The sequence below is a fragment of the Protomyctophum bolini genome, assembly GCF_963924005.1.
Source record: "Protomyctophum bolini genome assembly, chromosome: 18".
Lineage (NCBI taxonomy): Eukaryota > Metazoa > Chordata > Actinopteri > Myctophiformes > Myctophidae > Protomyctophum > Protomyctophum bolini.
The window spans coordinates 19,339,082-19,351,899 of NC_137879.1; the positions used below are offsets into that span (position 1 = coordinate 19,339,082).

At 42.9% G+C, this 12,818-nt stretch overlaps 1 protein-coding gene across 1 annotated transcript in view; it reads right to left on the reverse strand.

Annotated features, from left to right (window-relative positions):
* LOC308333571 (sodium-dependent neutral amino acid transporter B(0)AT2-like) overlaps positions 1 to 11,106 on the reverse strand; it is a 15,257-nt gene extending 4,151 nt beyond the window's left edge. Inside the window, exons 1-9 of the mRNA XM_080790030.1 lie at positions 10,791 to 11,106; positions 9,697 to 9,928; positions 7,848 to 8,005; positions 7,267 to 7,387; positions 5,511 to 5,686; positions 3,052 to 3,162; positions 1,757 to 1,998; positions 658 to 841; positions 74 to 277 (exon numbers count right to left, since the gene is read on the reverse strand). Coding sequence (XP_080646156.1) covers positions 74 to 277; positions 658 to 841; positions 1,757 to 1,998; positions 3,052 to 3,162; positions 5,511 to 5,686; positions 7,267 to 7,387; positions 7,848 to 8,005; positions 9,697 to 9,928 — 1,428 coding nt within the window. The 5' untranslated portion in view covers positions 10,791 to 11,106. The remainder of the gene's footprint in view (positions 1 to 73; positions 278 to 657; positions 842 to 1,756; positions 1,999 to 3,051; positions 3,163 to 5,510; positions 5,687 to 7,266; positions 7,388 to 7,847; positions 8,006 to 9,696; positions 9,929 to 10,790) is intronic.
* Positions 11,107 to 12,818: the final 1,712 nt, after the last annotated feature.

Below are 12,818 nucleotides of genomic sequence, written 5' to 3' on the forward strand. Positions count from 1 at the left end.
AGCAGAAAAAAGGAGGGGACGAGGGGTATAGGTATACCCAAGGTGGTCGCTCCAACCAAAGCAAAATGTTTACCCCGTTGAGTTTGGTCTTGTTCCTGGCCAGAACCTTGAAGTTGTCCGTGAGGGGGGCGAGGATGCCCTCCATGGTGCCAAACATGGTGCTGAGGCCCAGGTTGAGCAGCATGAGGAAGAACATCGCTGACCAGAAGGGGCTGCCAGGCAGGAGTGATATGGCCTCAGTGAAGGCAATGAAGGCCAGACCAGTCCCCTCCACACCCTACACACAAAGCAGGTCAAACCCAGAGCAAAACACATGTCTTTGAATGAGAGAATCATCATCTTCATATTTTCCCCCCAATTGTCAATTTTCACATGTGGGTCATTTTGCTTTTATGTCATAGGATATGGCATAAGAGATACATATTGTTTTGCAGTGTAGAGCGACAGAAACTTGACTGAGGGCAGAGAGGGCGATTTTGGACATGTAAGACAGATACCCAGCCAGGATTGACCTGAGCACCTTGCGATTGTGTGGTGGTGGTCTGAACACTTACAATAACTGCCTATTAATCATTTTCACTTTCACATAAAACATAATTGAATAAGCCACCGATAACCATCAAGATGGTGGATGCCAGTCTGACAATCCGTCTTTACCTTCTGCATCTCTGCTTCCATGTCGCAGTCTGTGAGTGAGCCGTTGAAATTCATGCCGTATTGTTTGAACCAAGACCTGTAGTCCTCCAGGGCCACAGAACTGGGGTCAGCCTGGATAAAGGCAGGTGCCATCGTGTAGTCCACACCACCGTTGGATAACAGCTCAGGCAGCCTTTTCATATTGCTGAGAATGACAAAAAGGGGTAACTTTATGCAAACAGGTTAGTGGTGAGAAGTGAAAACATTAGATGTGCTAGAGGGGTTGGTGCGTATATGCTTAGAGTAGAAGGCTGCTGGCAACGCTATGGTTTTGACATCATAGACCTGTGCATGTTAGTTTGTCAGCATGTCAAAGCAATTTCTTTCTGCAAAGGTATGACCTTTTCTAAAAAAAAGAAAGACATTTTTTTTATCAGAAAACATATTCTACTATGCTATATTTCTCTTGTCATATAAAACCTAAATATTTTACCTAGAATTCCAGCCATGACCAGCTGATTCCGATTCCCCAGGTGCACTTATTATTCCTGCATCCATCTGTTTCACTACAAAATGCATACATTTCTCCCACTACAAAAATCACTCATTCTCAAAGTAAATGATAAGAAATAATTGTTTTATGTATTACCCTATGGTACCTTTTCTTTGCTATGATTTTCTGTCTCGCTTTTACTTTTATTTATGTCAAGTTGCTTCTCGTGCATATATTTTTTATTTGTAATTGGTGAGTGTAGAGAGAGGAAACTGAGGGCAGAGAGGGTAAAAAAACGTGGATACAGCAGGGTTCGGGTCATTGCAACTATACAGTCCATGCACCCCGTTTGTTAGACATCCTAACAGTCCGACAGGCATAATTTCGACAACACCATCACTCCCGACATGCGCTGCCAGTGTGTGCGGCATGTGCTGCAGGTTAAAACTAACCCGTGTGGGTTAAAACTAACCTATGGCTCCCGACATGCGTGGCAGGTTACAACTAACCCGTGGCTTCCTGTGAGGTTAGGTTTAGGGTTGGGTATCGGACTCATGACCAAACACCCCTAACAAACGTCCCAACATGATTATTGTTTAAAATAACTTTTTAACTAAAAACCTGTACCTGGCTACACAGTCCATGGCCTTGTTCTTGGCGCGGAATCCAAGCACGGAAAACACGACGAGGGTGGCCAGCACCGAGGTGAGGAAGTTGATGAAGGAGACTGTGTAGGCGTCACGGTGGCAGTTATTATTCTTAGGATTGTAGGAGGAGTAGGCGATGACGGACCCAAAGCCCAGGCCAAGAGCAAAGAAGACCTGTGTAGCTGCCTGCCGCCACACCTGCACGTCAGCCCAGATCTCCAACTGTGGACGATTGGAGTAACTGATGTGTCAGGTTTATCAAATTCTCCACGATAGGACAAAAACAAATAAGTCATATTACAGTAATGTGGTATGAACTTCAAGCTCAATATCTATCGACAATATCTTCTGAATCTCCCTCCTCACTTCTTCCCAGAATTCTTTCACTCTTGGACATGCCCACAGAAAATGGAAAAGTGTAACTTTGTCTTTACCACATCTGATACAAGTATCTGGAATATCTGCACTAAATTTATTTAATTTCTCTGGAGTGATATAGACCCTCATCAGCCAATTATATTGCAACAGTTTTAACCGAGTGTTACCCGTCTGGGATTGAGCATCCATACAGGCTGTGCTCCACTCTTCCAATGTCAATTCCTCTTGTAGATCAGCCTTCCATGCATTACATTTGGATTCAGGAGAGAATTCTACTAAAAATTGTATTTAGCAGCTAGTTCATCAAAAGAGAGTAGATTCCCCTTTTGTCAAAAACATCCTTCCATTGTTTAATCCCTTGCTTGGCCCATATCTTAAAGCCCCCATCCGCCCTTCCTGGGGTGAAATATTCATTTCCCCAAATTGGGCTGAATCGAAAACTGGGTTGGATATCCAAAAGATAAAGTCTAACATCCTATGTGGTCTTTTCAGTGTGTTATGATAAATCGCACTCTTCGCCATCGTATGAATGGTTCTAGGTTGCTAAGAAACTGATAAAACCAGAAATGAACGGGAAGTAAATTTTTCACCTGCTGTCCGCCTCCTCGTTAGCAGATTTGGAAAAATACATTAATCTCGGATTCTTTTCCCAGAATGCTTTTTGGTCAAAATAAGCTTGATTCAACGTCCCATAACTAAACAACCGATGATCGCGGTTACAAATGTTATTTTCCGGGTGGAATAAAAGACCCTCGTCCGTCACAACACACAGTGTTTGTTTACATCCAGTTCACAAAATGTTTTAAGAGTTGAAAAAGAGATAACTGTACTACAGAACGAATCTAGGAAGTCTAGGCTCTAAGTGGAGTAGCTTGAGCAAATGTGTTGTGTACTGACCTTGGGGTAGAACATGTAGGTGATACCATCTAGGGCTCCATCCAGCAGTAGCCCTCTGACAAGGAAACACAGCAGCACCACATATGGGAAGATGGAGGAGAAATACATGACCTGAAAAAAACAGTGGGGATTAATACTCTGATAAGCATAGAAAGAGAAATGTTTAATCCCACAATTTTGTAACCCATTTTTTCACCCAGTGTCAATTATCTAATGTAATCCTGGGCGCTACACTTCCTCTGCCAACCTGGGGGGGGGCAGCGGACTGACCTCATGCTTCCTTCTATGCATGAGGAGTCCAAGATGCTTCTTTTCACCTAACAGGGGAGAGTTTCCCCGGCCGGACGTAGCGCGTGTGGGAACACGTTATTCCGACCAGTTCCTTTCCCCTCCATCAGGCGCCCCGGCTGGCCAGGGGGAGGTAGTTTAGAGACCAGGATTACGGCATGCAAACTACACACAGAAAGGCCCTTTTTCCATCCCCGCCTCGGGTATGGGCACTGATGACGCGGAGGAGGGAACACGCCGCAGTGCCCACAGCATCACCAGTGGGAATCGAACCCAGGACCTTCTAACTCTGAGTTCCCCACCTGCGAATGCATCGCTTTATAGTGGTCCTGGTTCAAATTTGAAGCTGAAGACTTTATGACATATTATGCATGGTTAAATCCAAATGCTCTCATGATGTCTTATCTTATCTTTGAAGGTCCCTGATCCACATGGGTGTCTGTGGTGCAGCCTAAATAGTATTTATCCGAAATAAATGATTATTCCTTCAAGCCGGGAATGCTATGAGGCGGAAAGTTGGGGGAACCTTGTAAGGATATAATATGGCTGTTAAAGAAACTGAATGGTTCTACAGACTGTTTTGTAAAGCCACATGATAAATGCACCCTGGTAAAAACTACTGACCAAGAGTTGCAGGATTCTCTGATCTCCCAGTGACGTGTTTGTATGTGAGCATGTGTGTGGGCGGATCAATGACATTCCTGAAATTCCCAGAACCGTGGGAATCCCTGATTTACTAGGTTAAGCATATGACAAGGCTTACTATACCTGGGAAAATCTATACATTGCTAGCCTATGAGCACCCAATGCAATTTTGCACTTGTACACATGGGATGAATTTAACCATAATAATCTATATCAACCCATTTAGGCCTGAGGCCGATTCTAAAAAGGCCTCTAAATCCTGACCTAAGGTTTCTGAAAAACTTCAAATATGTATATAGCAGAATCAAAATGTTTACATTTTTGCATACTGTACATACTGTACAGAACCCAAATATGGGTTCCCGATCTGAGTGGGTAAAACACCAAAATGGGTTCCCGCCCCAAATTGGGTGTTACTTTAAAATGTAGGCATTTAGTAGATGCTCTTAATCCAGAGCGATTTAGAGTAAGCGAGAACAAAACATGGTAATACATCAAATACATAAAAGAATAGTCATCAAGAAACATACGTAAGCTGTAAGAACATATATAGAAACGATAAGCTATACAGCTCAATACAGAAAGAACTGAGTTGTTATTTTCACATCCTCCTCACAATATAGTGTGAGGAGGATGTGTGATGTGTAAACAGAGCTCAAGGGAGAGGCAAGAAGCAGCTAAATCAACATGTATCCTACATATAACATGCCACACTACTTCAATGCAGCATTCCACCATATCATGTGTAAGAAATGACATGCAATATTTTTGACACAGTGTGCGCAAGTTGTATCACACAATGCAATGCACAATGCTGTGCTGTCAATCTATCTTTTACACATGCAGACTCCAGGGCTGGAAAATATCGATGATTGATTGTCTGTTGACAGACCATGGACAAGGGATCCCAGTCCACACCTTCGTTTACACAGCCAATGAGCCACCAGACTCCAAGTGAAACACTGAGACACAGACAAAAATAGTCCTACACCAGTCAGTGAGTCAGTCAAGGCTGGGATGCTAAAAACACTAACTCAGCTTGGAACTGATCTGGAAATGCTTCAACGAAGCGATAGTGTGTCCACCCCTGGCCATTATATGGAGATTCTGGAGATGTTATTTAGAACAAGACATGTGTGTAATAATGGCGGCTTCCATATGGATCTTGGATTTTATGTTGACACTGACATACGTATGATATCGCTGTTATTTGTGTGCATTGTGCACAAATTGTCACAAGACATTTATAAAATGTTAAATATAATAAAACCGAAGAAAAGGGGACAAATCTGTGATTTACTTTGGTCCAGTGGGTTTGCGAGATTAGAGTTGTGCTCGTAACACACACACAGACCCTCTTCAGTGCCACGCTATAAAAAAGTAAGTGCTACAGACATTTCATCCTCCAGTGTTGTCCAACTTAGTGCCATGCAAACTTCATTTATTCTGAAGCGAGTTTGGTTGGATTGAAAACCACCGTATCAGACCTTTGTGAATCAGCTGCCAAGGCTGGTCAGACAAGTTACCTTAGCAGATGTCTTGATACCCTTAAACATCCCCAGGCACACGATGGTCCAGGCAGCCAGCAGGCAGCAGATGCTATAAACATTGAACTGTCCAGTCTCTTCGATGGAATCTGTGATGTCAAGGGCCTTCCGGTACCAGAAATATGTAGTGGGTGAGCTGGCTTCACATTCCTTAACTGTAAGTTAAAAAAGAAAGAACAAATATACAGCTTTACGGTTTTATTGTTGAATAAAGAAAATATTATATAGCAAAAGTATCGTAGCATGTTGTTAACATATATAGAGGTAGATCTCAATGGACAGACAACCACATAATACTTTTATTGTCTGAGACATTTCTCTGAGTCTGCTACTATAAGCAGCAAGCATGCAAACTGATTAGTCGTGAAAAGGGTGAGATAGGTACCTGAGCAAAAATACAGACCTGCTAGAGGGGTAGGGCCTCTGTGAGTATAAAGCTGCTAGCTACACACATGCTGGGCACAATATGCGCTGTATAGTGCATTGCTGGAATTTGGCAGACAAATATTGTAACAAATAAATCTAACGGTTGTTCCGGACTGACATTTCCGGCTATGCACTCTATGCCTGATATTGTGACCAGGCTTTTCTCTTCGCAGATGAGTAATAATAATAATAATAATAATAATACATTTTATTTATAAGGCGCCTTTCAAGGCACTCAAGGTCGCCGTACAGGTTAAAACAGTACAAGTTAAAAGCAGAACAGTTAAAAGCAGAACAAAAACACATCTTGCAGCAGACAGGTCATGCAGGGTCATAGGCCTGCCTAAACAGATGGGTTTTGAGGTGGGTTTGGAAAGTGGTGATAGAGTCCATGTTTCTGATGTCAGGGGGGAGGGAGTTCCAGAGGTGAGGGGCAGAGCGGCTGAAGGCTCTTGACCCCATGGTGGACAGACGGGCTGGGAGGACTTTCAGGGTGAGGGAGGAGGCAGACCTGAGAGACCGGGTGGGGATGTTGATGTGGACAAGGTCAGACAGGTATGGGGGGGCGAGGTTATGGATGGCCTTGAAAGTATGGAGAAGGATCTTGTAGTCGATGCGTGATTTTATGGGAAGCCAGTGGAGTTGGTGTAAAACAGGGGTGATGTGACTGATGACAGGGGTTCTGGTGATGATACGTGCTGCAGTGTTCTGGACCAGTTGGAGTTTATGGAGAAGTTTGTGGGGGAGACCAAAAAGAAGGGAATTACAGTAATCCAGACGGGAGGTGACAAGAGCATGAACCAGGATTGCGGTACTGTGGGAAGTGAGTGAGGGGCGAAGGCGGTTGATGTTTCTGATGTGGAAGTAGGCAGACCGGATGGTGTTGTTGATGTGGGTGTGGAATGAGAGTGTGCTATCAAGGACGACACCCAGACTCTTAACCTGAGGGGAGGGGGAAACTGAGGTGTTGTCAATGGTGAGGGTGAAACTGGGTTGCTTGGAGAGTGCGGATTTGGAACCAATGAGGACTACCTCGGTTTTAAGCCCAGTAAGCCTGGGGCAGAGGCTACTAGCTACACCACATATAGAAAAACCTAGATGCCTCATTCGTTGCTGCAGTTCAATGGAGTTCATTTTAATATTTCGAGTATCCCTCACAAATTATCATTGGATGTGCACAAATCATACTATCTACTCTATGGTCTATACTCTAAGAAAATGTCATCAAAAGATGACAAGTTTGCATGTGAGAAACAATCAAGATCTACAAGTTTTGTTAAATTAGGTGTGCTGAGGAGGAGGTACCTACCCGTTAGGTTTCCATGTTCAGGACACTTTTCCCAAGGCAGAGGATACTGAAATGAGTTCCCGAGGTAGAAGATGCTCCATCCAATGATGACATTGTAGTAAAGGGCAACAAAGGAACATACCTGTGGGCAAGGCAGAACATGAGCTCTGTGGAAACTTAATGGTTATTCATTCATTATATCCAACCACATGGCACTCAACCAGTTGTATGTGGAAACCTAATTAGCCTTTTCCAAGAAGTCAGGACCACATTCTTACATAGCGCCACATATCTCCATCAAAGTTGGTCTCCGTCCATAACCCAAATGTTGGGAGCCAAGCTTGTGCATTATTGTGGCCTCAGAAGACACATTATTGCCCAAAGTTTAATACTGTACATGTTACAGAACTGGTTAAGAGCCAATACATAGTCTCAGGTGTCATATGTAATACGTTAACGTGAGAGTAAGAATCTTGTTTGTTATTTTTCTTTTACATGTTTCTGTTATCATACTTGACTAGCTGGTTTTCATTCAAACTAAACACCATAACTAGAATTGGCAAACAGCACTGGTCACAACACAAATAGTATTTTCAGCTTACCACACAGCTGGAGTAGCCAATTCCAGCGAGCCTCGGGGAGATGTACTTCCACACTCCGATGCTGCCCTGTCGGATGGACTGCCCGGCCGCCAGCTCCAGGAAGAACAATGGAATTCCCAAAATCAGCATCAATAGCACATATAGGAGGAGGAAAGCTCCTGATCAGAGACGATCAAAGATGTTAATAAAACATTGATAACTGAAGTGGGTCATGCATGCTTATGGGTACCTCTGTGGGTGTACAGTATATTTGCTGCTCTCTTGTAATGTCACATCTTCAATGCTTTTATTTATGCAACGGTTAATAACATGGAAAGCATTTAAAAGCAAGACATATCACAGACAAGCTCCCTGTTCCACTACAAGGGTCGGGATGGCAACTAAGGAGCATGACAAACCTTTATGGAAATAAGCAGCATGTCTGTCTTTGACCAATCGGATTGCTTGGCTTAAACTACCCATTGGATAATAAAAGAGACATTTTATTTTATGACCCATAGACTAATTTGACATACGGTAGATTAATTTGACATGTGACATCTACAGAGATGCTCACAAATCCAAGACATGGACATAGGGCCACTGCTGGTGAAGGATTTAGGAGTGCATATGGAATGTAAACTTATCATAAACATAATAAAAATCATTGTTAATTCATACTAGTCCTTACCCGTTCTGAATATATGAACAGCAAATATATATATATATAGTAAATATATATATATTATATATATACATGTGTCAACCCTGGTGATTGGCCAACACTGTTGTGGGTCCGTTCCTTCCTATGCTAATGTAGCTTAGCACACAACAGCTAGGAGAATGCAGTAAGCTGCTGCCTTCATGTTTAAAAGTATTTTGCGTAATTTATGTCCCGAATGTATGGATATGGACTTATGGCGCCATCCTTTGTTTAGTAGAAGTGTTGACAGTTTAGCGTCCCTCTCACACGCGCACACACGCACACACACACACACACACACAAACCGCCTCCTGGTCTGAGGGGGTTGGAGTGATGTAAAAACAATATTTGAACAGTGAAATACATCGTTAAAATCGGTAAAATGTAGCCTAGCCGGATTGTGGGAGCGTGCAGTTTTTTTTTGCCATGGAGAGATGTATGCTAATAGTGTGGCTCGGTCGGAGATAGACGACAACGGCTGTGCTGTCTATTAGGAGACATACACACACACGCGCGGCGCCAAATTGTATAGGGCACATTTTGTTGTGGTGCAGCGGTAGCTAGAGGAAGCATGCCAGTGGGGTAACGGTGATAACGGTGGCCTGTGATGCAGGTGTCGCTAAGGGACGGAGGTGCGAGGTTAATTCACTAATAAATTGATTATTAATCATTAATGTGTCAAATGGGGAAAAAGGGCTCCGTTACGCCCTCCATATAATTATGGTCCATGCCTGTGTGAAAAGTGGGAGTGATTCGTGCAGTTAATGATGAGATAACGCGCTGTCAGTGACATTCATTCAGACATTCAGACAGACAGACATTCAGACATTCGCTGAATTATTATTTAGAAGAAGACCGTCTTCCATCCTATGTTCAAGGGCATTTTGGCAGAACAAAACATAGAATTCACTTCAGCTCACCCCGTGTCAAAATTGTCTAAATTGAAGCAGCCAGTTGAGAAATTTGTTATGAAACTGCCAGAATACAATTTTTCACAGCTGACAAGTGAGCACTGCAGTACAAATAATAGGCTGTTGTTGGCCATTCAACTGCACATTTGTGAAGAGTCTACAAACTCTACATAGTGCTCTAAAAGCAAGGCATACAAATAACAGATCTAAACATGCACTACTAATAAATTGACACGGCTGCGTCCTCAGTCCTCACCTCCTCCATTTTGATGGCACAAATATGGAAACCTCCACACATTGCCGAGCCCGACACTGAATCCAACCTGTGCCAGGAAATATTCTATTTTACTGTTCCATCCATCTCTAGCAGGGGGCTCTAATGTCTCCACCTGACCACTGCACTCTGGAAGTGAGGCAGTCACCTCTGACCCTGGCATACCATTGGCAATCCTGTCATCATCACTGGGTAAGGGCTGCTTCTCTTCCATCTAAGGTAGGGATGAATAATACAAATTAATCACATCATTACATTTGACAGATAAAAAACAGATTGGCTGGAATCTGGACATAAGCAAGATAATAATAATAATAATAATAGAAATAATGTGATCCATTGATTTATTTATCCTGTATACTCTCTGCACCTGTATCTTCTCGGTTTACACTGTAAACTGTAAAAATATACTGTAAACTTTACAGTACATACAAACAAGAGCCCTCCACTATTCCTCAAATTATAATACGTTTACTGACAATTCCTGGTAATTTCTTAGGGCTGAAGTGCTGAACAAAGAGTTCAGTGAGTTCTGTGTTCCAATTTCCAAGTCCTACTGTTGATCAGCAACACTTGTCTTACCCATTAGGGTACAGCCCCTTTCTGAACCTGGCCTGAATACCTTTTTTGTATTTGAGTAGACATCCCAAAAAACAAAAACAAAAATCAGGGTTCAGAAAGGGGCTACCGAGGCCATTAGGGCAGCAGCCGAATATGCCCATAGCTCGTGCTGTGCCACAATACTCGGCTACCAGCAAGTTAAATTCATCATCGTGATGAAAGGGTACCCCTACCTGGCTGTTAGCAGCCCCTCTCGGAACCGGGCCGTGGGTCAGCCCAATCGATTCGTGCCGAACCGGGCCCATGGCTACTGGGTCTCCAAAATGTCAGATACATCAGTACCATTGGGTTCTGACTTGTAGGGCTACCTGGCTGTAAAAGCCAGTGTTTCCCAAGTTCCCAAACTTTTTTCAGCCATGGCCCAAAACTCCCAGGGCAGTCACACCTTGGCTCATACTAGAATGCACAAAATACATAATGATAAAATAATGCACAAGCTGCGCTGATGCCCTCACCTGATTATGCGGGAACTGTGCTTAATTTAAAAAAAAGTATCGAACCAGTTAAAACAAGATATCCAAGTAAATCCAAGTAAAAGATAGACACGTGGAGATCTTCTTCAGTCAGTTCAGTGTTCTTGTTATCGGGTGCAGATTCAGAACAAGAACATCGCGCCGAATTTATGCCGATTATTATCAGATCACTATATATAGTTCACGCCGTTCAGGCATCGCGCGCCTTCCTTTGTTACTACCCACACGTGGTGGTGCTTATGCTGGACTTATGCGTGGAAGTATAAGTAACTGTTATTATAGTAGCCTAGTACGCCTCGCATCTATTCTGGATACATGCCGCCGTGGATGAGTGTTCCTTCCGCATGATGCAATGATGAATGACAGACTCCTCCCCTCGCATTAACTAGCATATTTTAAACATCGTAAACTCTGTCTGAGTTGGATGGATGGATAGCATAGATAAGATAAGCAAGTGGCCTACATTATAGCAGGTCATTTCTGACAACAAAGCAGTGCTGACTGCGGAATATAATAAGAGTCGATTACTTTTTCTGCCCAGGTTTTAATGTCAAATAAAACACGTGGCAAAACTTAATTTTCCTTCATTTGTTTCGGATCCTCTTAATTTAAATACAAGACAGTTGTAATTGTAAGTAATCTGATAACACTTGCCATGCTCATCAGTCATCAGTGATGTTTATGGGATTTTATTTTCATCCTAATAGCGTCTGTTACGGCAGAAAAACATGCGGTTATATTCACTTTATTCTTTGATATTAAATAATAATATCTTGGTTTGGTTACAAAATACAACAATTAAGTCACATAATGCAATATGCACAGGGGTTTGCCACGTAGCTCTACCAGCGCAGCTCCATGTACATTTTTTACAAACAATCTACAAATACAATTACATGAGTAGACATTTGTCAGCATTTTTCAGTAATGTCATGCATTCAACAATTACCTTTACGCGTCAATTTCAATCCCTATATATTCTTCTAAGATTCGTCTATTAACTAAAGTTTTCTCTTCAAGTGTCCTCAGTGACACACAACACAAGCCAAAGTCAAACACGCCAACGCCAAGTGTGGTGTCTGTGAAGCTATTTCACCTGACTCCGCCTCTGAGTTCCACCGTCTTCTACATCCTATCGGTGAATATTTTGAAATTTGATCTTCACACGCCTAAATAACCGTGTATGCAGGCCTGATGCCTCCAGTCCTACGTAACATATACTGTAAGTATAGGACCATTCGAACGCTAAACTGTACCTCACACATAATCCCTGACCTGACAGTGCCTCTGGGGATAGGCTAGGCTACTACTACTCCTAGTTATCCCTATGGGCCTATGTCTATGAGCTTCAGGCCGTGGAACTTCACACGGGCCACACAGCCAAGCAGTTGGTGACGATATTTGGTCTACCCAGTACCCGACAAATGGGTCCTATAATTTCTCAATGGAAGACCACTTCCAGTGATACAGTTTGGTTTAATGTGTTATTCATTCATTCAAATAATTCCGTATTGCAGCTTTAACGACACCTTGTGGATGTGGCTTGTAGATGCCCAAGGTCTGGTCTGCACTGTTAGATGTCGCCGATATCACATTAGGCGGTACGGTCGCCCCAATCCATCTCGCCCATAGATCTCGCCCCAGTTTTTTTCCGCCGACCTCACGCCGACAGTGATATCTGTGCGAAATCCAGCCTGAATCAGATCTGTGCCACAGTCTAAACACAAACATGGAATAAACAAGTCACATACAAGTCAAATGGAATCTGATTTAGATCAGGTTGTAGTTGTTGCATTCAGACTGATCTCTTCAAATCAGATTTGAAACCACCTGATTTGACTCAAGTTTGTGACCTGTCTGCATTTAGACTTATTTAAACAAATCAGATTTCAATCTGGATGTGGCACAGATTTGATTCAGGCTAGAGTAGACCCAGGCTAGATTTGGCTGCCAGTGTAAACAAAAGAGAAGTTAAAATTGAAGGGTGTGTGTGTGTGTGTGTGTGTGTGT